Source organism: Molothrus ater, chromosome 3, assembly GCF_012460135.2.
Source record: "Molothrus ater isolate BHLD 08-10-18 breed brown headed cowbird chromosome 3, BPBGC_Mater_1.1, whole genome shotgun sequence".
NCBI lineage: Eukaryota > Metazoa > Chordata > Aves > Passeriformes > Icteridae > Molothrus > Molothrus ater.
The window spans coordinates 5,061,164-5,088,416 of NC_050480.2; the positions used below are offsets into that span (position 1 = coordinate 5,061,164).

The following is a 27,253-nucleotide window of genomic DNA, read 5'->3' on the forward strand; positions in this document are numbered from 1 at the left end:
AATGCAGTTTTAAGCTCTCTGTGTTCAATTTCATAGTATCTCAAAAGCTTCAATAAGATAAAGGCCAAAGAACCAAGAACGGTACCAAAGCACCAACAGTAAAGTTAATTTTGAAGCCTGAGTTTTAATGGAAAGTGTTTTTCCCTCCTTTTTTTTAATACAAAGTACTCGAGCCTTTTAAAGGATGAACACCACGTAGTGGGCTCTCAAAACATCAATAAATCATGGACATTAATTAACTCAAAAAAACCTGCTGCACAGCATCATTTCCACAATTTCAAACCACAATACTGCAAACAGAGAAGGGAAAACCAAACATAGGGAAGGCTGGCAGAACCCAGTCCACCCTCCTGGGCACGTTTCACATCCCTCCTGCCTTACCTTTGTGGTGTCTGCTGGAACAAGGGTGTGGGACCTCTCCAGGACTCCTGGGGCCGAAGATCTGGAGGGCAAAATGAGATGGCAAAATAAGAGAGAGCAAGAACAACTCATGAGCCACGCTCACTCCTCTGCGTGCCCCAGAGATGCTTTTGAGAAGCCAGGCAGGAAAGCTCAGGCTGGATGTGCCACAAACACACTCCAAGTCATGGCTTCCTGCTGCTGGCTTGGACAGAGTCCTGCTGTCAACGGAGCAAAAGCAACTTTTTTGGCTCTAGCACACCCAATAAGCTTCATAATAGAGATTTATGAATTTTAATTGCTAGAGCTGGCGTTGGTTAGTGCTCAGATGCTTCGCAGGTGTCTCCTCTTGAATTTTTGAAGATGCAAAACCTCGTCTGTCACCCTAACAACTCAGTTTAATATTCATGTATCTTACCAGTACATTCATTACTGTATAAAAAATACAGGCACTCAAATACACTCCCACCACTGTGTTACCACAACACACCATGTTTGTGACCAATAAAGTCAAAATATGGGCCAGTTTTCCTGTGACTGGGCTAAGTTATTCCATACAGGCAACTATAACAATGGCCAGAGCATGGAATAAAGTGGATGATTCTGTTTTATTCATGTTTAGGTAAATATAGCTATATTTAGGATACAAAGGGTAAAGTATTCATTAAAACAAAATATAAATACATTATCACTAAAGATACTAAAGGTACATTTAAAAGTTACTGCAGGCAGTGATAATACACTAATAAAAACCTATTAATGATGTCTCAGATAATGGAATCAGACTGAATTAAGCCTTTTTGGGTAAAACCTTGGCCGGAGCCCCAGTGCTGGCGTGCAGGAGACCACCCACTCACCCATTGTGCAGGGCTGGTTTGGGTGGCACAAACAAAGGCCAGGCAGGAGCAACGCTGCTTTAACAGGGCCCGCAATTAAACGCTTGTTGTCCTTCTAAATAACCTGGTCAGCAAACAGGATAAAAGCAGCAGCTCCTCAATAGCACCCAGGCAGCCCCCAGCACTCGGGGCCAGCGTCAATCAAAAGCTCCAGTTTCACTGACACCTTTGATGGCTTTCAATGGCCTTCAAGTGTGACCTAATTCCAACAGCTGGTTCCAGCAGCTGGATAATGGCCGGCACACGGACACCCTGCCGTGCTGCCAGGGGCCAGGACATGGAAGCCTGGCCTCCCCTGGAAAGGGGAAGGGGGAAACATAGAATAAATAAGTCTGTGCCTCTCTCCTAGCTCTGGCTGGATTGTCTGTCCCAGCCCCAGCGAAGAGAACACCAAATAAATTCCCAGCCCCAGCAGCGCTGCTCTTTCCAGGAGCCTGCTGGGCAAAGCCAATCCAGCCCATAATTCTTCATTTATCCCCCATGCAGGGTTATTTATTCAGCTTTACACCTATACACACAACTACATCAACCAGGATATGAGCCTGGTTTTACACCCCCAGACACACACAGAGCTACCAACCGATGCTCCTCAGCTCCTCTTTTCCAGCCAATTTCCAGCCTGAAGCAGACCAGGACTGAGGGTAGGGAAGTGGCACTTCCCTGCTGATCAGCCTGGGAATCTCAAGGGCTTTTCCAGGCCTGAACAGGCTGCACCCACACAAAGCCATGTTTATTTTGGAATACAAGGGGAGGGCAACGGAATCCACAACGCTGCTTTAGGAGAAAATGAGCAGTTTTTCAACTGGAGCTTAAAGCATTTTTAAAAGTTTTGGACAGCCCCTGAGTGGCACAACTTTCAATCAAAAATATCCTAAAATGACACTGTTTCTGGTAACTTTCAAGTTTCATAGCCAGCAGCAGCAAAGAAATACAGGCAAGATCTTGTTTCCAGACCCTTTCTCTCCATGTGAGCAAGGACCCAAATCTCCTGCTGTAACCAAACCTTTCTGCAGCTCAGTTTAAGCAAGACTTCAATGAAATCATCATCAAAACATTTAAAGCCCCCCTATTCATTGGTATGGCTGACAGAACAACCTTGGAGGGAGAGAGTCTGGAGCAGTGAATTGCACTTCAGAAAGGTACAGAATGGGAGAAGGAATGACACTTAATATTTTCTTTAGCCTGCAAAACTTAGGCATTTCCCAGAGCTATAAGGCCAAAGAAACTGCCTTGTCTAGCAGCTCCTCAAGTAACAATTTATCTAATCAGGGTGGCAATCAAAGAGAAGATTTTGTGTTTACTGATTGCACTAATCAAAATCACTTTTCCAAGGCAGCTAATTGACAAGTTTACTGCCTGCCACACAAGTCATAAATCAGGTGTCCTGCTCTGCAGGAGCCAAACCTGCCATTCCCAGAGCGCTGCCACCCTGCACTTGACTCCCCAAGTTATCAGCACAGACAATTATTCATCAGCTGAAAATTGGCACATCCAAGGCAAATCAGGGAGCACTGGTGAGGAACACCCCCAGCCCCCAGGCTCTGGAGGAGGAGCTGGCTCCTGGCTTGACCGCATCGCCCTTCTGGAGGCTGATTTTACTGCAGCATGTGCACGAAAACACCACACACCAAGTGGAAAGTTCCTCTGCATCAGTCCCACTGAATGGGGGGGTTTTGACCACATCAGCTGTGGGTTTTCAGGGATGTGTGGGCTCCAGGTGCCTCCCAGCACAACTGCAGTTCTCTGACAACTGTAGAGCTGATGAACACAACTTGCACACTGGAGAGAACCTTGTGTCATCCAAGAGGCCTTCCCATTTCTCCTGATTTGATCTTCCAGCTGAAGGTACCAGTGCTTTGATGAGGATACTCGGGGACTGAAGAGGTGACTGCAAAAGGGAAGATGCTGTGATCCTGCCAGATCTAGGAACATCTCTGGGGATTCCAGGCAGAACATTGTTGGGGGGAATTGGCCCAAGTACTCATGAATTCCCAGCCACACTGTGCAGGCAGACTGCTCCTATTCAGCAAGAGCCTCACTGCAGTGGGGTTTGGGGAGCTGCTGACACTCCTCATCTTCACAGGTCTGCTCAGCACCAGACCCACACAATCCGTAATCCAGGATGTGTCATGATCTCTGGGCAGGTGAACATCCAAAAGGCTGATCCCAGCAGAAATCCAGGGTTATGCCACCTGGAGGTGTTCTTCTAACAAGGGTTTAAGCAAGTCTGACTCTATCTGGTAGAAGAGGAGCTAAGGCACACGTGGTTCACTTGGCATTGACAGTCCCAGGTGGGTCAGGCTGGGGCCTGACCCTCCAGCCAGGCAGCATGATGGGTTTTGGGAATGGTTCTAGGGAGCAACACAGCCCTCAGGCTGTTTGCTCCATCCTCCTCATGGACATGAGCTGTCCTCAGGCCCCAAATAACAAGGCACTGAAAGAAACAATCTCCAAACTCCAAGTCAATCACTGCTGCAATCCGTTGCAAAGACCTGACGCTGCGGTCAGCGCAAATGAGGAGCTAATTAGAGTCTAAGTCTAATCTCCTAGGACAGCTTTAGCAGAAGAGGAGGAACAACACCACCCAGTGAAGTGCCAGAGGACACGTTTGCAGCGTGCTGCACTGCGGTGTCCCATGAAAGCAGAGTGCCAGGAAGTGGCTCCGGAGAGCGCGGCTGGCACACGACCCCGCACGGTGAAGGAGCCTCCACAAGGCAGCTCCACCTGGCTCCTCTCCCTGCTGCTCCACACAACAGCAGCACAGCAACCTCTGCCTCGTGGAAAAAGCAGCACAGGGAGGAGGGAAGAAAAGCCCAACCAATTGCTCTGAGGTTTGCCAGGCACACCTGCAGAACAGTGACTGGGGATGGCTGTGGTGCTCTGAGGGGGAGGGAAGCCCACATCAAAGAAAGCCACCAGACAGTTTTCCAAGGCCAACAGATGGACTGGGATTTCTCCTCTAGCAGTGGCTCCAAGCCTCCTCAGTTTGAACCAGTTTATGGCACTGGGGGGTATTTGCCTGCAGAGTGCTGCCTGTTCAGCACAAGGGGCTTGGGTGCCATGAAGATGAGAGCTTGGGAGCACCTCATTGGCAGGACCAGGTCCAGGGATGTGGGACAGACAGAGCACATTGGAGCATTTCCCACAACACATCAGGACTCAGCAGGAACAGCAGCACAGGGACCGCTGGGCTCCCAAAAACCACATAAATATTCTCTTTTTGGAGATGAATTTGTATGTCTGTCTGCTAGTTCTGCCTTCCCATTCCCCACATTCTTCTTTCCAGATTGTATTTAAGCACAGATAAGTAGGTGAAATAGATGGAGAGAGATGATGTTTAGACCAACCCAGCTGTGAGAAGCAGGAAGCAGAGGGCACTTACTTGACAGCAGTTTGGGGATCTGCTGCTGGCTGCCCATGAGGGGCCTGGCGTAGGGGCTGCCGTAGGCTCCGAGCGGCACAGCGTTGGGGTACATCCCTGGCATGCCCCTGTCCCTTGGCATTGTGTGCCTGTTATGGGAAGAAATGGCAAGGCAGCAGGTCAGGATGCTGTGCTGGGCTCCATCTCCCAGCACAGCTGCCTCCCAGCCCATCCCAAGCCCCCTCTCTTTCCTCTGGGCCAGGGATGCACTGGTGGAGCGGGGCCCAGGCACATCCCGACACACACACACCGGCCTGAGGGGCTGCTGCCAGGGAAATGCTCAGGTTTCCAATGGCACAGCTGCGCTTTTTATTGTGACTGTGACATGCAAAAGGGTTCTCAAGGGCAGCACAGGACAGCTCTGCTTTTCCTTCCTAAAAGGGAGTGCTTTTCCTTCTTGCAGCTCCCCCAGAGCCGTAAGATGAAGAAGGTATTTTCTCTTCCTAAGGAGACACTCCAGAGTCCAACTTTATTTGCCAGTCTCCTTTAAAACATTCTCTTCTCTGGCTCTGATAAATGCATGGCTTCTTGCACTCCCCAATATGGAAACCCATTTAATTTTTAAAGCATTTTTGTTTATAAAAGCTTAAAAGACATTCCTGTCTTCATTAGCAATCTTAATTATCACTTGTGCATAATATTCTCATTGTACCTACAAACAAGCTTCCACCAAACAAGTTTTAAAAAACCCCAAACAGCAGGAAAATTACTTAGAACTGTCTAGGAGGGGGAAAAAAAAATCAAAAAGCAAACAAGGCTTTACTGCAAAATCGATGTAATGTTCAGTTTTCAGCAATATTGAATTTAAGTATCACACGCTGAGGCATCCAACATGGAAGACCAGCACCTAAGCTTGGACACTCCATGCCCACCCCTTTCTTTTTTTTTAATTTAAAAAGGGAAAAAGAGGTCAGTCACCCCAGCAAGGCAGCAGTAACCCCACAGCCTTACCCCAAGGTTCTGAACGCTGACTGGTCCAAATGCACTGGTTTCCTGTCCCTGTTAAAACCAAGCTGTGGTCTCCAAGGCCTGCCATCATTGTTGGTTTTTTCCCAATCTCCTGGCTTCAGAACTGGAGCAGGTTTCCTGAACAATAAGAATAGTTCCATAAGTACTTGTCAGAGCAAATACCTCAGATGGATAAATCAGAATTGAATGATTTGCAAGCTGACAGCTGACACTTACTTTGCCCCAGGTAACACTGTGGCCTTGAAAACAAAGTCTTCAGCAAATTGTGGATCTTTGAATGAGATGCTGGAAGAAAGTATTTGAGGATTAGGTTCGTTGCATAATGGAGACAAAGTGAAATAGCAGTCACTGCTTTATGACTGAGAAAGCTAAAAGCAGACAGATAAACAGAATAATCTCACTCTTCCAACTGGAATTCATGTTTTCCAGAACCAAGAAAGAATGAGGCTACAAGGAAAGAGAATAATGGCTCCCTGCAAAATTCAGCCTGAGTGACACAGCCTGAAGAGCAATGCCCTGACTGCACATAGCACCTCCAAAGACAGGAGGAAAAATCCTTGTGACAGAGAAACAGGGAGCAGCACAGAAACAATTCCGACCTCCTGACAGTGGCAGATGGAAAAGCCAAACCCTTCCTTTAGCTGATCACTCACAGGAACTACATCCTCATTTAGGACATCCTTCCTACAGTGCCCTGACAAAGTGTAACTCAGCATTATATACTTCTCTGCACAGCTGTTGCTCTGGTTGAACCAAGCTGTGCCTCTCTGGAGGTAAAAATGACATAGATCACAGGTGATTTTCAGTGTTTTGGGTGCTGCACTTTGCACACCCTTGCATGGAAGCCCACAGTTTACTGACCTGACTGCAGAGTTCTGTGTCAGATCCCGGAGCATGGGAACAGGAGACTGCACCACCCTGGTGAAGAGAAAAACCTCTGTCAAAACACCACCAAACACATTGCTCACCATCTGCTGCTCTGCCAACTAAGCCTGCAAAGCATTTATTTCAAAGTTAACTTGCCCTTCCCCTAAACCAAGTACTTCTCTAAGCACTGGAGTGACTGAATCCTTATTTCTTAATGTCACCTCTTTTGCAGCAGATGTGTGGGGATTCTCTAGGGTCTGTCTAGGGAAATCAAGGCTGGAGGAGGTTTTTTTGGTCCTGTTCTGTCCAAGAACAACTCTAACTTGGTGATATTCTTCTCAACCATGACAAGAATGGAGAAATGTCTATTAGAGTGATCAGAGGTACATTTTCTGTCCAACCAAGCTGGTGTTTGTGCACTTAATGCAAACGAGGCACTGAACACCTGCTTGTATCTCTGAGCACAGTCAGAGAAATGAGTGTGCATCCTACAAGGAGAAGATTACACTGATCATTCCTCAGACTGGATGCACTCTCAAGAAAACTAAAAGTATAAACATTCTTAGTTTGTGTAGCTGGGAACAGCCTTGATTTTAGTGCTGCAGACTAAATGGAAAAAGCCAAAATACATCTAAGCCAAAATATATCTAAGCTATCACTACCTGGATTTTTCTCTGATGTAATGCAGATGAGCATATCAAAAGCAGAGTTTTGGGGTTTTTAGGCAATGTACACTAATGGGATATCACAGCAGCCCACATTAACATCCACACAAAGGCAGAGAAGCCAAAACATGTCCCTACTGAACCAGGCCACTGAGCACTACCCTTTTTATTACCCAGGCCTTGTTTCCTCATAAAACAATAACTAAACACATAAAAATCAGCCTTCCACAGGCAAAATGACAAACAAACAAAGCTTCTCAGCAAATAAACAAATGCATTAGAGCATTTTAAAGATATCTGAGGCTGCTTTAAAAGCCAAGTTGAGAGGTTAAAAAATGGGCCCATAGAATGCAAATTTCACTGAGCTGGAGGTAACACAGGCCTGCTCAGAACCCTCAGACCTACACACTTGTGGCTTTGTCTGGAACTTTAATTTAATCCTTGTGGATACAGAAACATTTCTGCTGCCATAAGAGCAGGAGGGGTCCTCTAGCAGCCAGAGCCCACCCAAAGGCCACACTCACTGATCCGGCAGGACGGCGTTGTCGTTCAGGGTGAGCTTTCCCTGGATGCCGTGGCACAGCTCCGGTGGGATGTCCACTGCCTAGGGAGGAAGTTTTCAGCTGCAGCACTTCAGACCTCCCATCTCACCATTTCCCCTGAGCAACAAGTGCAACCTACCTCTGTGTTCTTGGTCTTGTACTGCTCCACAATGAAGTCACAGAGTGGATGGTGCTTCCCGACAAAGAGAACATCACCGCCGAGGCTGTTCCTCCTGGCTGGAGAAATGATGGGAATGGGGCAAGAGTTCAGGGGAAAGAGGGAAGGAAGGAATGCAGCAAACCAGCAAGGCTGTCCTGGTGACACCTCCACAAAAGCCAAGCTTCTCTGTGATTTAGGAGAAAGCTCTGAGAACATAGGAAAGACAATGTCCCCCAAGAGCAGGATGTGTCTGGTCCCAAGGACAGCTGGCAGGCAGCAAAATAATGGGAATCTTGTGTTCAATGGAGGAATGCTGAATTTAGAATAGAGTAACACTGCAGATACAGACAGAATCGAGAAAAAACAACCCCAAATCCCACACAGCTCCACATTTTACCCACAAGAACCAGATGTTATTTCTGTACAACAGAGAAACAAACATTAGCCTTTATAAGCTGAACAAGTGTTACAAAACAAATCCACTGAGGATCCCTCTGATTACCAGCAGCACCCCTGAGAAAGAGTCTGCCGTAAACTCAACCCAACCAAACATTCAGGACGCCTTCTTAATTCATTTACAGTGAATTTCATAGGTGGCAACAAAATACCCCAATTCTTTAGCTCAACAGCCCAATTCTTACTCTCTTCAGGTGTGAGGTCAGGGTACACTTCCTCCAGGGCAGCTCTGAGGCGTCGCTCATCCACAAAGGGCAACAATGCCACACCTGGCAAAACCAAAACAGTGTTTCCTCCCACTTATTGAAAAACCCAGAGCATCCCCAAAAACAGACACCAGCATGGCAAGCACTGATAAGATTCCTTAGCCAAGAAACAGCCAGAACAGTGTGAATCTGAAGGAATCACGTTTTTGCTTCAGAAGTCAGATCTTTCTGTGGCTTTATTCAAACAAAATCTGTCGCACTCAAACTGAAAACTTTAACTGCAGTGTAAATTACACTCAGCCACAGAATCTGGCAGACCTTGGAAATTAACATTCTCTAAAGAAAGGAAAAGTTGAAAAAGAGCTACAGCATTTATGCAATTTTTTTGTATGCTCCAAAATATTTCTATATTCCCCAAAGTATTTTTGGCACAGTACTAATGAGCCACTGATTGTGCAGAACAAGATCCATTAATTAAATGCAAAGGAGACAAAAGACAATTACACACTGAGGCTGATAAAAAGAGAAGAATGATTACTCTAGTTCAGGACAAGTGAACAAATCTAGAATGACTGCTGAAATTACCAATAATCATTGCCAATCTAAAACCAGTTACTGATTCATAATTTGCTCTTCATTTCTTTACAATGCTAATTTCTTTACAAAAATACACCTGCTATAAAATCCTTGTCCCCACAACAAGTAACACAAGTTACCTCTGTGGAGCGTTTTCTCACTAAGATAATTTTTCAATTTCTACTTTCACATGTTTTTAAGACTAATGTCTAAAAATTAAAAAAAGGAAAGTTGAAGTTTCACCTTGCCAAGCGTACTTCTTCCCATTCAAATCAATAGCAAAATCTTCAGGGTAGAAGTCAATGATGCTTGATTCCTGGAATTGGAAAAACAAAAATCACCCTTAAAGCCAACTTTAACATGGGTTCAGAATGTCATGTGGTGTCAAAAAGAAAGGTCTTTGATAAGAGAAACAGCTTTCATTAAAAGCCATTTAAATACAAAGTGAGGATGGGCAATTGTGCTACTCAGAGATTTAAAATAAGAAATTAAGGAGGAGAGAAAAATTAGGATAAGGAGGAGAGCTAATCAGGGTAAGTTATCTGGTCCCCAAGTAAGTTTTGGAAGATTTCTGGAAGAAATTACACCATTTCTTCCAGAAGTGTAAGAGAGCTGGGAAATAACATCTGAATTCCAAGAAATCACTTTTAAGGATTTTGAAAAAATCCTTGCAATCTACCAAAACCTTTCCCTCCTGGTCTGCAGCCTTTCTCTGCCTGAAGTGGGAAGCAGCAGGTCCTCCTCACACCAGTGCAAGATGACCTGAGCTTCCAGAGAGAGGAATACAAGAGGGATTCTCACTGGGTCTGTCATGAGTTTCCTCCACGTTGGCGGCAGGAAGTTTCCACTGGCGGCTGGAAACACCCCCATCAGCTGCTCAAGAGGCTTGAACTGTTGAGAACAGACAAGCAGGTGTGAGACTCTTGGAATGAGAGGGCAAATCAGCAGTGAATGAGTTGATAAATCAGGAGCCCTACCGGTTTGGAGCCCTTCTCAAAGTCTGAGGGCATGTCTGCAATGCCCTCGAAGTCCGAGGCGAAGGGAGCGTAGTGGAAAGGGTAATACCAGTTCCAGGATGCACAGCCCTGGTGGGAGACACAAAAATCAGACGTATCAGCAAATGAAAATCACGCAGCCCAGTCACCAAACATGACAAGATGGCAGAGAGCAGTTTACACCCCTGTTTTCCACAGCAAAATCCCGATGCTAACTTGGGGAGGTATGGGAGCAGAGATCCCCAGCACGCCCTGCTTGGTGTGTAAATGTGAACAGTATTTGCTGCAGTGCTGAGAAGCATTCTGGTTTTCACTGGTGCTCCTCTCTCCAGTACCAGCACTACTGCACACTTGGAGGAGCACTTTGCTCTTCCCCTCTCCTTCTCCTGCCTTGAGCATTGGGGAATACAAAGTGTCTCCTCAGAAAGGAGAGAATCAAGCAAACTCAAAACACACCAGAACACCGTGTACCTCCTAAAGGAAACGTGGCTCCAGAGGGCCTAAGTCAAGTTTTCACCTCCTCAGCTATTTTTCTTAGCAGCACCACTTGAAACAAAAGCCCACTACTATTTTGACTTCTAGTTCTGAACGATTAAATGTCAACAAGGCTCCTCCAGTGATATTTTTGGTATACAAGTACAGAACCTATAATTATTCTCTGCAGTCCTTTGGACAGACTTGGAATATTTCAAAAGCCAGGTGGATTGCCTTCATTCTTCTTTTTTTTCCCCCCCCCTCTCCAAACAAATGTTCCCTCTAGTGGGACATGCCCTGCATTATTAGCTTTCTGTAGGAACAGAAAGGCATCCAATATATTCTGGCACAAGTTTTATGGACAGCCAGCAGTAGTTACTGGAGTCAATTTTTATTACGGTGAGAAGAAAAAAAGCCAAACAAAGATCCTCAAGCAAACCTGTTTTGAAGTTCCCCCAGCCCAAAGGCTTCCTAACCTCATTTCCATATCAGCAGGGAGTGATTTTCCAGCTGTTCCATCCCCATACAACAGACTGGAATGGTCTTGTGCTCTTGTACCACTGAAGGGGACACTTTTACCCACAGCTCACCTGAAGGCTCATTTCTACCCTTGGAGGCAGGTAGGCACATAGAGAGTTGTGGGAAAATACCCTGTCATGATTAAAAAAACCACAGTTTCCTTGTGCCCAGGATCCTGATAATTCCCACCTATAAAGGCATCCAGGTGACATCTGTCCTTCACAAAAGGAGGTCATGTACACAAGGATGTGGGGAAATCAGCTTCCCTGCAGACGAGCTGCACCAGAGCTTGCAAACCTTGAACTTGATGATTTTCATCCCTCATAACAGATGAGCCAGAGCTCAAACTCAAGGAATGGTTAGAGCAGGAGGGAAGGGGACACATTCCCATTTTGTTCCAAGGAGGGAGTGAAAAAACCTATTGGAAACTGCATTTTGTAGGCACCTGAGGTATCTGCCCTGCCTGTGCTCCCAGCTGGACAGGTGGCAGCCACTGAGGAAAAATACAAAGTTTTAAGAACACAGCCCTGTGTGGAAGCTCCAAATTCCTGCTGAGACAGGACAAACTCCCTGGGCTGGAGCACACTGTGCTCCCAGTTCACACAGCCAGTCTGACTTTGCCTTCAGGGCACGGAGCTCCTCATTAACCATCAGTGCAACAAACCTCACCGTGGCCCACTAATCTCTTGCCAATCTGACGTCTCAATTATCAAAAGATTTAAATCTGATACAGATTACTTCAATCACAACACACTTCATGGAGCAGCATTACAATCTACAGAGGAGACTGACAACTCTGTCCCTTGCAAATTCCTACTGGCATTTCAAGGGCTTTGTTCTCTCATTTAGGCACCTGCAGTGTCATTATTTGTGGGAAAGGGAAAATAGCAGCAGTTCTTGCTGCACCAAGCGCTGCTGCCGGATGTGAGAACCAGAATCCTGGAATCACTGAGGCTGGAAAAGAGCTCTGAGATGAGAGTCCAACCTGTGACCAATCACCACCTTGTCAACCAGATCAGAGCACTGAGTGCCACATCCAGTTGTTCCTTCAGCAGCTCCAGGGATGGTGAAACTGCATTCGAACACCCAGCGTCAGACAGAATGGGCACATGTTTGTTTTACACCTTCAAAAAAACCCCACAGCTTTTCCAAAACGAGCAACAGACTGAAACAACTTCAGACAAGAAACTTTGGGGTACCTGATAATAATATCTGAGAACCCAGCAAAGCCCTTCCACGTAGGACTGCACAACCTTGCGTCGGAATTTCTCATCTGACGCGTCCACATCGAATTTGTTTTTATAGTAGCGCTGCTTCCAGCCAGTCTCCCACAACCTGCAACACAACCAGGCACAGGTAACATGTTAACATGGATGGGCACCTTAGCAGATGCACATCTGCAGGTCTGAATAACACTGTAAAACAAAGCCACTTGCTACTTCAGTTGCCATTTTTATACAGTTTAAATCAAAGCAGAAAAAGCGATGCTCAGCAGCAACAGAATAAAATGTGACTGTTGGCAGAATTGACAGAGTTTTCCAGATACCTCTAATATAAAGGCAAGCAAATGCATAACAATTTCTGTTCTGTTCAGACAAACTGTGATTACCAGAGGCACTTCTGCAGCTCAGCACCCTGTGCTTGCTGCCTCACATCAGATGAGCTCCCTCTCACACAGGATTTTCAGTCTCTCAGGCCAGAGGTGGATGTTGGGATCACAGGAGCCACCTTGGCCACAGTTCATCCTTCCTCACACAGCTCCCCCTCATGTCTGTCCACAGATGGGGCAGGGAAAACAAACACTGGGTCCTCTTTCACACACGGGCAGCTGCACCCTTCAGCTCTGCTGTATCATGTCAGCAAAGAACCAAACTGGTTAAACCACATAATCCCTTAATAATGATTTGTTTTCTTACACGGAATTTTATTCCAAACCACTCTAAGAGGTCACCTCAAGCTGACACTGGTCAGATCTCCCAGAGCCCTAAGTCCTGTGTATGGAGCTTTAGGAGAGAGCCACAATCCATTTATGCTTCCTTACAGGATGCACATCCCTTTGGCTCTGCAAAGAGGATCTTCCCTTGCTTCTGTTTTGAGACAGTTGCTCAGGACACTTCCTAAATCCTTCCAAGACCATTCACACTGATGAGCAGGCAGAGAAGCCAAGAGATGCTTTCAAGACTCCCATAAAAGCAGGTAAGCAAGAACAGAGCTCCTGGCACTGAAGGCTTGAGGGATGGAGTCAAGAACATCTGCAGGCTCTGAGCTGCCTGGCAGACAGACACTTGCATAAATTCAAAAAACCTTTCTGTGAGATAAAACCCATCTGTAGCCGACTGCAACAATTTTTTCTGGTTTCAAAGTCATTGTAAATACAGAATTTATTTTCACAAACAGTGTGGTCGTATCTAGGACATCAATGCAGTTCTTTTTATTTACAGTGGCAAGCATAGAATTAATTTCCACTCAGAAAAGGACATGAAAAAACATTCTGAGCTACAAAAGCTTAAAAAAACTGTGGTTGAATGTAGCACATCCTTTTCCTTGGCAATACCAACCCTGTCAGAACCACTGCTGCTCGTGAATCACCACAGTTCACTCATACTGCTCAAGCTTCTTCTAGCAGTTCTGCTAACACTCAGATGGAAATGAGATGGAGTAATTTATCCTTAAAATTTATGATTTTATACAAAAATACTGCTTGATAGATTAAAAAAAAACAAAAAAAAACCCAAAAACCAGTCTGTTCAGATATAGACACACTGGAAAGAAAATAAGAATGAGAGCAAGAATTGTGATATTGCTAGAGCTGATGGGCTACATGTCACAAATACATTGTGATGACTGTGACCAGAACTCCAAAAGGAAAGAACCCTGAGTGTTAGGCCATGGGCAGACTCCACAGAAAACAAACCCCTGTGGCTGCACTTCTCAGGAACAGCTGTAAGGGCCTTCATCCTCAACACAAACAACAAGAGTTTCATTGAAACCCTTGACCAGTGCAGACTCACTGGTGGTTAATTCCCAGAAAATTCCTGTCTCAACCATCCCAGGCTCAGCCCTCCTGAGACAATGCAAGAACTCAGAGACAAACCAGGGCCTGCTGCAACCCAAAGATGGTGGAGAGCACTGACACTGCTGCCCACGTGTGGGTTAAACAGCTCCCAGATTCCAGGAACATAACAGGAGCATTCCGCTCACATAATCAGGGAATGTCTCGCCAAGCTCGGTCTCAGAGGGAGCAGTGGCTGGGAGGCTGCAAACCTGCATGCATACTAATCTGGATACTTAGCTTGAACAGCCAGAGCTCACCCATCTCACTGGAATTTACTGGATATCTTCACTCTCCGTGTTAATTACTGCTGGATAAAAAGATCACAAAAGCATCCGAAGGCAGCGCTGCACTGAGCTAAATGGCATTAATTAGGCTGCATCTATCTCAGCAATTTGCTAACAAAGTGCTACAAAAAAATGGCTTCACCTGATATTATCCTCTGGCTCAGGTTCACTGTCACTGTCCTCAGGTTTCCGCTTAATTCCTCCTCCCAGGGACGGGCTGTTGTCAGGAGTCAGGCTGGTGTTGGGAGATGCTGAAGTTGTCTAGGGTCAGAATTATTAGAGATAAACAGGGGAAGGTTGTGGGGAGGAGGGGGAAGAGGAAGATTTATTAGGCTTTTAAAAATGAAGTTAAAATTAACAGCTCTGTGATAATCACAAGCTTTCTCTTCAGTTCTAAAAAAACTCCAGGCAAAGGCTGCACAACCCATCATAGTCAAGGGGCAAAAGGGAAAACCACATCCCTGTTAAAAGGCAGGCATTGATGCACACAGGAAAAGATGTCACTGGCTTTGAAAAAGAAACAAGTGCAATAAACACAGTATGAATTGATTAAAACTGCCATTCTGGATATAGTCCGATTTTGGAACACCACTGCAGCTTCTGCTGCAACTTCCTTTTGTGGCACTAGTGAAAAAAAGGTGCTTCCAACTCAGAACTGCCAGAAATACTCCAGGTTCCTTCACAGCTGGTCTCTTAAACTCCTCTCAAATTTATCTATTTTAACATTAGAGCCTAAAGAAATGTCTCCCATTCCATAAAGGAACTAATTTGTGTATCTCACGTGCAAAAAAGTTTTGAGATTAAAAGAGAAGAGCAGCAGAAATTAAACCTTGAAAAAGCACATTGTATTTTGACTTCAGAGACAGAACACACATCTCTGTGATGAAAAAGAACTTTTAATCTGTTCACTGTTTGGATGAAGATTTATACCAATAAAAAAAAAAAATATTTATCATAATTGTTATTTAAAGCTAACAGGACTTCTAACAGAGCACTTCTTTCCAGTTTTTCCCTCACTAATACCTTGCCCAAAACTTCATCCAAGTTTCTCCCTTCCCCAGGGAAAAACATCATTCCAAGCAGAAATAAAGAAGACAATTTTATTCAAGCATGCTTAGAAAAATCACTTATTAAAACCCACTTCCTTGAAGAACAATGTTTGAGGTGCCGGCTTTTCAAGAAAACTCGACAGAGCGCACAAAAAGATGCCTGGAGTAACACAGGCTGCAATTCTTTCCTTTCTCTGTGCAGATCCACTCACCGAGTTCTGCCTGTCGTGCATCCTCATCTCAAAGGCAGCTTGTCGAGGGTTACAGATTGCCTGAGGGCTGGATCGATTTCCCAGGGCTTGAGGGGAAAACTGACCACCAGGAATAAAGGAAGGCTGATCCCTCTGCAAGATAAACACAGACAAGGCTGCTGAAAGAGCTGTGTGATCTCCCCAGCACTGGGATGATGCTCTCTCACCATTTTCAGATTAACATTATGGGGAAATGAATATAAAAAGGCACATTTTTTGAATATGGAATAAAAAAAAAAAAATCAACCTAATTTAATTTTTTTTAACTTTGAAATAGTTACATACAAGGCAGAAAACACCATGATTACACCTGCAGTTCCAACATCCAGAAACTAAAGTAGACATTTAAATTCTTGCTAGTTTCTGCATTGGGTAAGGAATTCACTTACCTTCAATCTCTTCCTTTTTTCTTTTTGTCGTCTTTTAAAGTTATCCTAAATGAAGAGCAAAGGGAAATAAAGTCAGTCAAGGACACAGACTCCGTGGCAAATGATTTCATTATAATCCTCAACTGACCACGCCATGAGGTTTTTAGGGAATGTTCTGAATAAGACATGGGTCAATTCTTGTGTCTTTAATCCAAAAGAAAAGGGATGGAATTTTCTACCCTAGCCTGAAAATCTATGGGGGAAAAAAACTAGCTTGGTACCCAAAGCTCCAAAACTTTGGTAAGGATTTAAATTATCTACTAAATTTAGCTGCAGCCTTATTTGGGGGTGACAGCAGTGTCAAAGCACACAGACTTTTTGCCTGCACTGCAGAGCTGCCCCAAAAAAATGTCAGAGAGACATTACAGTCTTAGAAATAGGAAAAGAGACTCAAGGAAAGATATTTCTTATTCTGTGATTCCTGGGCCAACTGAAAACTTGAACGTCAAACTGGCATTTTCAGGAAAAGAAACTCAGCTGGAAGCACAAGTTTCTTTTTTGAGCCTGGAAGAATTCACCAGATATTATAACAATGAAAATACACATTTTGGGTATTTTACTTTTTCTTATTCTCTTAGAGGAGTGTATCTGGCTAATAGTAAGTGATTAAAACCTAACTCCAAGAATGTCAGAACAACAACAAAAAAATTACATCGTCATCTTTCCTCTTTTTGAAAATGCTGTCTTCAACTTCCCCAACAGCCAGCATGATCATCTGGACCCGTTGCAGGTTCACAAACCCACTTTCAGTCAGGTAGCCCTGCAGGTCAGAGAATAACAGAGTTGAAAAACAAGCCTATTTTGTGGCAAAGACCCAGATATTTTTAGAGGAAAAGGAAAAACTCTCACCCCGGTTTTGTGCACCACGTTTTTATAGATGTTCACCAAGCGATCGATTGCTCCCTCCCTAAACACAAAGCACAGGGTGAGATTCCTGGCAGTGAAAAGCACAGGAGCTGTTCTTGCAGGAAAAGAACACAGATTCTCATCTACCTGATCTCCAGAGATGGCAGGTGAGGGAGGAAGTCATTCCCCACAAAGAAGCACATGAAGACCCAGTCATCAACACTCCTTTCAAAATCAAAAGTGAAAGGCAAGCTGGCCATGGTGAGCTCTCTCTCCAAGTACTGCAACACACACACACACACACAAGCAAAAGGAGCTCAGAGAACACTGCAGGGGTTTGGATGGAATTTATAGGAATTTATACTTTTGGTTGGAATTTATAGCACCTCACCTCTCGCAGGACACACAGGCGGATGAAGATGAACTCTTGCTCTGAGACCGGCAGGGTGTCGGCAAACTGATCGTGCTGAAAAACCAGAGGGGACTCACATCAGATCCAAGGGCATCCCACAGCTTCTCCAGCCCCACTTGCAAGGCTTGCCTCAAGAGGAGTTGAGAGAGATCCAAAAACAGGCTCCTGAGCCCTCGTGCCAAGCGTGTATTGTGCTGCTTTGCACATCTCTTCAGTTACTGATTGTTTGTTCTCATTCAGTGGGAAAAAACCCCAAATAACAAAACACCACAAGTGTGGATATCAGGCTTGGCGTGACACTTTGTATTTTTACTTCCGGGGGAAAACTAGGTATTCCCAGCAACAATTTGCACCATGCTTCAGCTAAAACCAGTAGCAAGAACGATTTGAGAATCTCCTTATACACTACAGATTAAAAAAATCCTAGAAATAGCAAAATTCTTACCTTTCCTTGTTTCTCTCTGGGCAGACCTTGGCAATCCTTAACCTCATGCCCCATCTGGTTACAGAGAGCACACGGCTTGGGTTTGTTTGGTTTGAATTCTTCCCTAATGATGGTGAAGTTTGGTTCATGTGTAGCTAAGCCAAGCATGATGAGATCAGCTACCAAGCAAGGGAGAAGAATAAAATGTGATTAAGAATAAACATAATCAAGTTTTGGGCTTTTTTTTTGTTTTTTTTGGTTTTTTTTTTTTTTTTTTTTTAATGTTTAGAAGCAAAGTGGATTCTGCTTCAAGCAAGATACTGATGTGATTACCCAGGAACCACAAGCAAGAGTGAACTCACCATCAGCCCCACACAGACAGTGGTGAGTGTTTGGGTCGTGGTTGGGTTGAGCTGCACAAAAGAAAATTACATTTTGTCAAAGTCATGCTAAGTAAGTTATTACTGAGCTTAACTTAAAACAAAATGTCCACATTAATTGGAAATTTACCTCTTTGTCTCCTGATGTAATCCATGATTTTATGTTCCCCTTCACCAGGAGCACTGGCATCTGACAAAATAACCTGAAAAGCATTCAAATCATGGCAACAATTAATACTGCCACAGGAAAAAAACCAGTAATATATATACTGAACACAGCATCTGACTTATGAATACTTGAAATTCTAACTTGTGGTTTGAGCTAAAATATTGTGATTTAAGATGAAATTATTTACACACAAGGAGCAAGTGAAGAGACTTTCACTTTGCTCTACCAGTTCCAGGCTGAAACTGACACTGCTTCAAATTCCACTGAAAAGATCACATCACATTTGATGTGCCCAATAAATTATCAGGGCAATGAAATGGGCACTAGAGAACTCCCAGTTTCAGCTCATTGATGCACTGAAACACGATCTCCTCACCCCCTCCTCGCCCTGACGAGAATTAGTGTTTATAAAACCACTGTCTGATGGGGGGAATCAAGCAGAGCCAACTGCCCTCTAATTAGAGCACTTGAACAGTCAGCTCGGGCCACATAGCACAGGCAGCTGCATTTCCAGCCTGCACTGCTCCTTGTGTGCAGCACACACAGGGCTGCCACAGACAGAACTGGGGGAGTGGAGCGGCTGGGCAAGGCCAGGGGAGAATCTCCAAGCGCAGGAAGGCAAGAAAGCTGGCAGGTCTTATTTTCGCTGCCTGCCATTAGAGGAACAGAGAAATTGAGCCTGCTGAGGGAGCAATTACAAAAAAGAAACAGTGCAAAAGATACAACCACAATGTATCTTGACACTTCCCCCAAAAGCAGAAAAAGTATTCCTAAAGCCCTGTCTCCCCATTACATGAAATTGTGGCTTCCAGCAGCAAACCTGCTCCTTGTCCTTCAACAAAATCACAGCAAATGGTGCTGGGAGATGGAGTTATCAGCACGGAATGGATCTCTGAAGCCTCAGAGGGATGTGCATGTTGGCCCGCTGTTAATAACAGCTCACAGCCAGGCCAAGAGACAAATCTGTTAGATTTCTACTCTTCAACTGGATCTCAGCCCAGCCCGAACATCTCCTTCATCTCCCTCAAGTGTGAAAGTGGGAAACTCACTGTCAGGTTCTTCCAGCCTGGGTCGCTGTTCAAGCGGTCAGCGATGTAATAGCGGAGGCATTTAGCAAGATTGTCCATAAACTCAGTTCCCTACAGAGGGTTGGAAGGAAAGGAATTAAACCAACATTCAAGCCCCTGGCAATTGCTGGGTACAGGGCCAGGCCACTCACCGGGGTGATACAGTTGCTGTCAAACCTCTCCTTCACCTCCTCTGGAGGCAGAAAGCCACCTGGAGCAACAGAGAGCAGAGTTACATCCAGGTGGACCATTGCCAACATTTTTGCATGGCAAAATCCAGACAGCTCTCCTGGGAATAATGAACTCATTGAAACCAGCTTGTTTAATAAAATTCCCACAAAACCAAACCAACTCTTACCATTGCATTATCTCCATCCTACAAGGTGCTGCCACATTTACAAACATTGTTACTTCAGCAAGGTGATTTCAAAGCCCAGCCAGCAGCAACACACTCCCCTCTCACGCCAGCTGTGTCACCACCACCCTCAAAGTTGCTCTGACTTTTGTTTCCTCACTGAATTGAGTTTCCACTAACTAAAGGGGAGTCAAGTAACTCCCCTTGCTGGCAGCTTATTATCCCTGTAGAGGAGTATTTCCATCTGATCCCTGCTTTTAAGCCTCAATCCTCCTTTCATCAAGTCCTACAAACGTGTACTTCCTTCCAGAAGGGTTTTGGTTGTTTCTCACTGCATTTATCCCTGCTCTTCTGTTCAATTTATTTTCAAAAGGAATTAAGAGCACTCAACACAAACTCATTTCAGGCAGGAGACTGAAGAAGAAAAGATGACATTTTGTTTTGTCTCAGTTCTTAACTTTGGAAAACACAGATACAGCCTTCTCCAGGCTTGCTCTCCCCTTCTCCCAGCAATGTACACACAGTCCTTCTCTAAACCTTACTGAGGTGATCAAACAAGGTGATTCTCAAAGAAAAACCTCTGATAAGGCCACTGCCCTACCTTTGGCCAGAATTTCTTGTCGGATTTTTTGCTTCTCCTCGGCAGCTTCCATGCCCTCCTTTGAGGCTCTGAATCTCCTGGACCGCTGTTGATTCATTTTGGCACGTGGCGCCTAAAAGAAGTACAGGAGAGCTTGGGTCACTTTTTTCATCTAGACAATCTGTGTCTCTCAGCTCCTGAAAGCTGCTTTAAGTCACAAGTTATTACAAAGAGTTGACTTCTCATCAGACCTACTGATGGCCAGGTTAGATGGAGCAACCTGTGCTGGTGAAGATGTCCCTGCCCATGGGGAAGCAGGAGATCTTTAAGGTCCCTTCCAGCACAAATCATTCCATGATTCTGTGTATTGAGGGGAGGTGAGGATTTTCCAGCTGGAAACCCAATGTGTCAATACTCACCACTCCATCTATGGCCATGTAAAGGAGTCTCCTTGGTCTCACAATGTTGAAAATCCTGTCGATGTACTCAAAAATCGCCACCATCATCTCATCTTCATTTTTGGGCGCTGGCCTAAAACACAGAGCATTCAGTTTAATACTTGAAATGCTGTGAGAGAGAGATGCCACCTGCAAAGGGCCAAACAAAGAGCCTTACTTGTCCTCTGGGTGTGTGCAGGGGTGAATGATGCCGTTCATGTCCAGGTAGAGGTTGTCGAACTCCACCTCGTTGGGGTTGGGCTTGCTTGTGTCAATGGGGACCTTGACACCATTGCACTCTTTGGCCTGGGGATGCAGTGGGGACAAGGATTTCAGCTATTAATGCACAGGCTCATCAAAGTCTCTTTTGGTTTTAACAGCAGCAGAAGAAAATGAGTACCCACACTAAGTAATAAGTAATTATTACTACTAAAATCAAGTGCCAGTATTAAGTACCCACACTACCTGCATCTGCACTTTTCACTATTAAACAGCACTTCTTTTTACAGCTGCTTTTAACCAGAAAACACAACGGTGGGTTATGGAAGAGCTGTTTTTTCCTCCTGACAAGAAGTTCCCATATCTCACATTATTTCTTCATCCTAAACCATCTAGAGCCACCTGTGTGCCAGGACTGCTCCAGCAGTGGATTCTTCAACATCCTCAACAACCACGGTCACTTTTGTTTCCTCACCATAATTTCAGGTTTGTTTTGTTTGGGCCTTTGTTGTCCTTGGGCTTGTGGTTTGGTTTTGTGGTTAGTTTGGTCAAAAGGAAATCAGCAACACTGATTCTCCCTTCCACCAGCCACAGGCATAACACACACAGATTAAACCTCAAGAGCATGGAAGAGACAGGACCTGGGCAAGGAAAAGCCTGATGATTTTCAGAGGAATTCTGGCTGGAATGGGTTATAACACATCCAAAGGTGGAACAAAGTGTGCTCTTGAACAGCTGGGCATAAAGCCAAGTTTAAAAAGAAATAAAATGAATGGCATGTTCTGAGGTGAAAGCTACAGGAGTGCCTGGGATGGGGAAAACCGGGATACCCCTGGGTCTCCCATCACATGGAGCTCAGCAGCTGCTCCTGAGCCAACATCAAGCCCTTCCCAAACTTCTGTCTGCAGACTGCTACTCACTGAGTGAGTTCCCCACATCTCTGATAGAGATTCAGAGAGAAAAAACCCCAAAACTTCCAGATTACGCTGTCAACTTTGGACAATTTTCCTGCTTAAAGCAGCAGCAGGACTGGCTGACATCTTACCCCCAAAACGAAACCCAAGTTTCATGTCATTCATTTCTCAAGACTTGATGTTCTATTTACATTTGACACAGTTATCCTGAGAGATGCTGCCCCCAGGCACTGCTGTTTGCCTCCTTCACTGAGCTCTCCAGATGCACATACACAAAACGAAGGTGTCATTAGCAGAAACTAAGTGTCAGCGCAAACATTGTACCTTCCTCTGGGCTACCCCCCTGGATTCTCCTTGATCCCCAGCCACCCTCTCTCCAGAGCTAAATGGATTCAGAAGGAATCCCAGCTCTGTGAGGCAGAAAAGGAGCCCCCCTTCACAAGCCCACTGGGGTTCTCATGCAGCAGCTGTGTGCAAGGAAGGCTGAAGTGTGTGGCAGCGATATCTCTTGTGATAGAACTAAACTGTTCACTTCTCATCTCCAGCCTCTTTTGAAACCATTGAAAACAGATCTTCAAACATGATACTTTAGCTGCAGCTTTATTAATTCCTATCCATTTGATTAAGAATATTCTCTCCTGGATTTTTTATTATCTTCAAGATCTTCCTCTCATTCTTCCCGCTCAGCTTAAGAAGAAGATTATTTCTTTTTCTTAAATCTGATTAATCTAGCAAGGTAAGAGAACAAGGATCAACTTTTCAATATTTCAAAGAGACAAGCTACCGGGAGATACAAAATTTCTGATTAGAGAGATTTACAGCAATCCTAAAACACACACGGAGCTGATTACAACGTGAGAGAAGCTTAAATTCATCGACAGGAAGACAAACTACAGCTTCTCCCTGCTGTCCTAGTCCACTCTCAGATTTATGACCAGATTTGAATATAAAAAAAATGTTAATGAATATGATTTACCCACGTGCTGTCCTGCCTGTAATTGCAACGTGCTCTTGAGTTGGAACAAGGCTCCAACGTGCATGAGGACAGCAAGAGCTGCCACTTCACTTACGGCAAATACAACTCAAGGAATTTGTTGTGTCTTTCCATTTATTTTAATAAATAACTTTGGCTGGTACAAGCTCAGTTATTGAAGACTGAAAAAAGAGACACACAATCATTAAAATCGGGGCTATGCAAACCTTTGTTTTGCCTAAATGTGAGAGCAGCTTTGATTGCATAGAGATTAATCTAACGTTAACAAATGTGCTGAAAAAGGCAAACCTGCTCTTAAGAGACAACTGCTCCAAACTGTTACAGATGTAATTGCTGTTTAAATTGTGTCTGCTTTTCAAGGACAGATCATAAAGGGTTATCTAGGACAGCCCCTAAACTGAGGGTTCCCAGATCCTCAGGAGAGGTCACATCCAGGAGTTTGGTGCAGAGACCAGAAGAGCCAGCGCTGCTGGAGCTCAGCATTAAGGGAAACTGTTAAGCCCTTAAACAACTCCCCCATTTTTTCCATAAAAATTCCCAGGCAGATTCTTAGATCTTAATTATCCCCAATTAAAAATTCATTAATCTCGCAGCGACAGGTAAAATAAACTTCCCATCTTGCTGAGAGGGCCGGAAATCACAGCTGCAATAAAACCTCAACAGCAACTCACTAATTTTAACCAAACCTGTGCTCCACTGCCTGAACCTGAAACACAAAAACGGCCTGGGAAAGCACAGAGCTGAACATCCTGCTGCAGGCAGGGCACACCTGCAGCCTCAACACGGAATTCCACCACTTCACCCTCTTTTCCCTGATCTCCTCCACTGTGCTCCCACACTTTATCCCCTTCTGGGTGCTTCCCCAAGGTGAGCACACCTTGGGAGGAGGAGTAGAGAGGCAGAAGCCCCAGCACAAGCCCTGAACTTTCCAAACCAGCAGACAGACTGCAGCCAGTACAATCTAACAAAACAGAACACAAATCATCATGGGAAAAGCAGCTTGGGAAGCAAGAACTCCAGAGTCTGCCTCCTCAAAAAGGCTTGAATTAACCCTGAGGAGGAGAACTTGCCATGCTCAGGGCACAGTAAATCCACCACGGTGCCACTGAAGGGAGACCTCTCCATCCTCCCTGTCCCCTCCCACTGTGTCCCATAGGATGGCACAACATCCTCGTGCCTGCAGGGATGTGCCTGAAGGAACCAGCCCAAAAAACCCCACGTAAACAAACATAATTTCAGCTGCAATGCTGCCTGGAAAGGCACCTGTGGAACCCTGTATCTGAGCCTTCACTGAAACCTCCTCCTGCTGCCACTGAAAGCCAGATTTTAGAGGATGTCTTTGGAATAATCAGCTCCCTGTTTGGCCAGAAGATTATCCTGAACTAGAGTTCTAGTTCAGGAGTTTATCCCGAACTAGAAATCACCAGCAATGAGACAAAACCCCCTGAGGCTGCTCTAGGTTAGAGCACAAGCAGAGGCTTGGTGTAAGCCTTGGACAGGCAGCTGCACTCGTGTTTCCAGCAGGTCCCGAAGCTGAGGCTTCTAATTCCAACCCAAAAAAAACCCAAAACAAAACAAAACAAACAAACAAAAAAAAAACCCTAAAAAACTTGTGGAAAAGCAGAGACTGTGAAAATCATTCAAGAAGCAGCAAAAAGCGCTCCCACTGCTCCCTACTCAAATATCACCAGCGTCTCAAATCTACTTTTCCGGGTCTTCGGTCGCACGAGCGCAGAGCCGAGGGTGTCGGGAAGGGCTGGAATTCCAGGGAAGGAAGGAATTCCAGCGAAGCGGCGGAGCAGGGGAAATCGGAAGAGAAGCTCGACTCCCTGCTCCGGCGCCCATTCCCACTTCCTCCACGTGCCCATTCCCTCCAGGAGCTCACACGCACCCCCGGCACTGACCGAGGCGCGGGGACAACTCCCCCCGTAGAGCGGCCGCTTCCACCGGGATTAAAAATCCGGGAAAAACTCCAAAACCCCCAAAAAACCCCCAAAGCTCCCCCAATCCTAAACAACACCCGAACCAAACCCAAACAAAGCCCCAGTCCACCGAGCCGCCTTGGAAATGCCCCAGCAGCCCATGGGGGCTCAGCACCGGGGGCTGAGCACCGGGGGCTGCACTGGTGCGGCCCCACCGGCCCCGACCCCCCGCGCCCGCCCCGCAGAGCCCCGCCGCGACCACCAGCGGGCCCATGCCGTGCCGGGCGGCCGGCTCACCTTCTCCTCGACGCAGTTGACGATGATGGAGGGGTACTTGCGGCTGAGCCAGCGGAAGAAGGCCGGGACTCCCATGGCGGGAGCGGGACGGGCAGCGCCGAGAGGGACCCGCGGCGCCGGCGGCACTTCCGGGGTCGGGGGGCGGCGCGGGGCACGCCGGGAACGGAGGGAGGGAGGCGGGGCGGGGGCGCGCGTGCGCGCGGCGCGGCCGCCGCCATCTTGGGTGCGGGCTGAGGGCGGCGCAATGGTGGCCTGAGGGGAGGCCGGGAACGTGAGGGGACAGCGCCCCGTAAAACGTGTCTAGGCAGCTCCTGGGGCACGAAAGGGACGCTCAGAGGGGAAAACAAAGCCAGAGGGCACAAAAGTGATGTCCAGGAGGAAAAGCGAAGCCTGACTCCTGAGACAGCCCCAGTGCTGCCCTCATGCTCAGCCAAGACACAGTGTGACAACTTCTCTTCAAAAATGGCCCATAAACGAGCAGTTTAACAGGAGAATCACCCTCCCTTAGCACCTTGTTAAACAAGCATGGGGTGCTGCTGTGGGGTGTCACTATAGGACACATAACGCGACATGCACACACTGCTGTTCTCAAGGTGAAAAAAGGGAAGTTTATTTTTTGACTCCAACGTTTATAGATTTTCAAAAGTGACAGTGGATTGGAGGGTGAAAGTGCCACCTTTCCAATGACAAACCAACAGTTCATCAAAATTTTCTTCCTCCATAAAAGAATGCAAAACAATGAGTTATTTTCAGAAAGTGTGTGAGAAAGTTTGTTATTAAAATGTAAACATCAGAAGGCTTAGAAAATCTAAAAAATCACGGTGACAGTGGGGTGCTTTAGGCTGCACACACACGGCAGTGTTGCCCAACAAGTCAATAATTAAGAGAGACATTGATTATTTATTTCAATGCTGCGTGAGCTGCGTGCTCAATATATTCCCTAAATCCAGCACAACCACTGTTACTTAGAAATCCAGAGCTGGCAACTTCCCCAGCACAGCCCCTCTTTTACGATCCGTCAGTAATTTCCGCGTGAGTTACGCAACCCCAGCCAACTCTTCCACCTGCTCAGGGTAAGGGTCTGCACCTCTTTTTGACCTGTAGGTGTGAGTTTTGGTGTTACAACAAACAGAGTTCAGCTATAGGATACATGGAATTTGGGTGTTTTGCCAAGTTAGGAATGCATACATAGGCACCAACATCTGGATTTACTACATCCTTAAAGCTTGGTGGTTCCAGGGTGTTCTTGAGGAAGGGATGCACTAATTAGGTCTCTGCATGAAAATATACAAAGATCTTACATTAGAGAACATCCTGACTTCAGACAATTTTGACTCATCCCGTGTTGGGCAACAACAGGAGCGATTCGGGGCATGGCTGCTCTGAGCACTCTGAGGGGACATTTCCCTCGGTGGGAAATGGCCCCACGTAATTCCTGAGAGCAACACGAGGCAAAAGAGCCGCCGTCCCCTTGCTCTGCCTGGCATAAGCAAATACTGTTAATTTGTGCCCATTTGATGGCACCAAAATGGACTTAAACGGCCGGGAATTAAACGGGATTAGCACGAGGCGGGTTTTGCTCCGCCATGTCCCATTGCTGCACATCAGCTCTGTTAGCAGGGCAGCCACAGGGCCGAGGACAGGGAACAGCAGCCTGGGAGTCATTAACAAAAATAACAAAATCTCAGCAGTGCTTGCTGAGTCAACGCTGCCGATTTGGGGAGCAGAGGGGAACCTTGGTACCTGGCTAATTCGCTGTAGAATAAATTAACCCGATATTGTGTCTCTCATTATTCTTATCCTCACTTGGCTGTTGTTAAGCCGTTTTCTGTTGTCATTCCTCTCAAAAAAATCTGTGACTTGAATAAATTTCCCTTGCAACTTTGTAGTGGCACCACACCTGTGGTATCAGCTGAAGATTGTCCTTTATCTGTTCCTTACAAAATGTTCCCTGATTGAAGCTTCCTATTGTATTCCTTCCAGTGCTTCTCCTCCCGGAATTTTGTAGGGAGCACGGCAGCTTAG

At 45.7% G+C, this 27,253-nt stretch overlaps 1 protein-coding gene across 1 annotated transcript in view; it reads right to left on the reverse strand.

Annotated features, from left to right (window-relative positions):
• XRN2 (5'-3' exoribonuclease 2) overlaps nucleotides 1-25,352 on the reverse strand; it is a 32,983-nt gene extending 7,631 nt beyond the window's left edge. Inside the window, exons 1-28 of the mRNA XM_036380677.1 lie at nucleotides 25,229-25,352; nucleotides 21,061-21,188; nucleotides 20,865-20,976; nucleotides 20,467-20,578; nucleotides 19,663-19,721; nucleotides 19,493-19,582; nucleotides 18,405-18,477; nucleotides 18,257-18,307; nucleotides 17,916-18,073; nucleotides 17,450-17,524; nucleotides 17,206-17,339; nucleotides 17,062-17,119; nucleotides 16,865-16,972; nucleotides 16,174-16,218; nucleotides 15,746-15,877; nucleotides 14,627-14,745; nucleotides 12,345-12,480; nucleotides 10,135-10,242; nucleotides 9,959-10,048; nucleotides 9,401-9,473; nucleotides 8,561-8,644; nucleotides 7,899-7,996; nucleotides 7,742-7,821; nucleotides 6,547-6,603; nucleotides 5,902-5,970; nucleotides 5,668-5,802; nucleotides 4,678-4,805; nucleotides 382-442 (exon numbers count right to left, since the gene is read on the reverse strand). Of these exons, the coding sequence (XP_036236570.1) occupies nucleotides 382-442; nucleotides 4,678-4,805; nucleotides 5,668-5,802; nucleotides 5,902-5,970; nucleotides 6,547-6,603; nucleotides 7,742-7,821; nucleotides 7,899-7,996; nucleotides 8,561-8,644; nucleotides 9,401-9,473; nucleotides 9,959-10,048; nucleotides 10,135-10,242; nucleotides 12,345-12,480; nucleotides 14,627-14,745; nucleotides 15,746-15,877; nucleotides 16,174-16,218; nucleotides 16,865-16,972; nucleotides 17,062-17,119; nucleotides 17,206-17,339; nucleotides 17,450-17,524; nucleotides 17,916-18,073; nucleotides 18,257-18,307; nucleotides 18,405-18,477; nucleotides 19,493-19,582; nucleotides 19,663-19,721; nucleotides 20,467-20,578; nucleotides 20,865-20,976; nucleotides 21,061-21,188; nucleotides 25,229-25,303 (2,648 nt within the window). The 5' untranslated portion in view covers nucleotides 25,304-25,352. The remainder of the gene's footprint in view (nucleotides 1-381; nucleotides 443-4,677; nucleotides 4,806-5,667; nucleotides 5,803-5,901; nucleotides 5,971-6,546; nucleotides 6,604-7,741; nucleotides 7,822-7,898; nucleotides 7,997-8,560; nucleotides 8,645-9,400; nucleotides 9,474-9,958; nucleotides 10,049-10,134; nucleotides 10,243-12,344; nucleotides 12,481-14,626; nucleotides 14,746-15,745; nucleotides 15,878-16,173; nucleotides 16,219-16,864; nucleotides 16,973-17,061; nucleotides 17,120-17,205; nucleotides 17,340-17,449; nucleotides 17,525-17,915; nucleotides 18,074-18,256; nucleotides 18,308-18,404; nucleotides 18,478-19,492; nucleotides 19,583-19,662; nucleotides 19,722-20,466; nucleotides 20,579-20,864; nucleotides 20,977-21,060; nucleotides 21,189-25,228) is intronic.
• Between the last annotated feature and the right edge of the window lie 1,901 nt (nucleotides 25,353-27,253).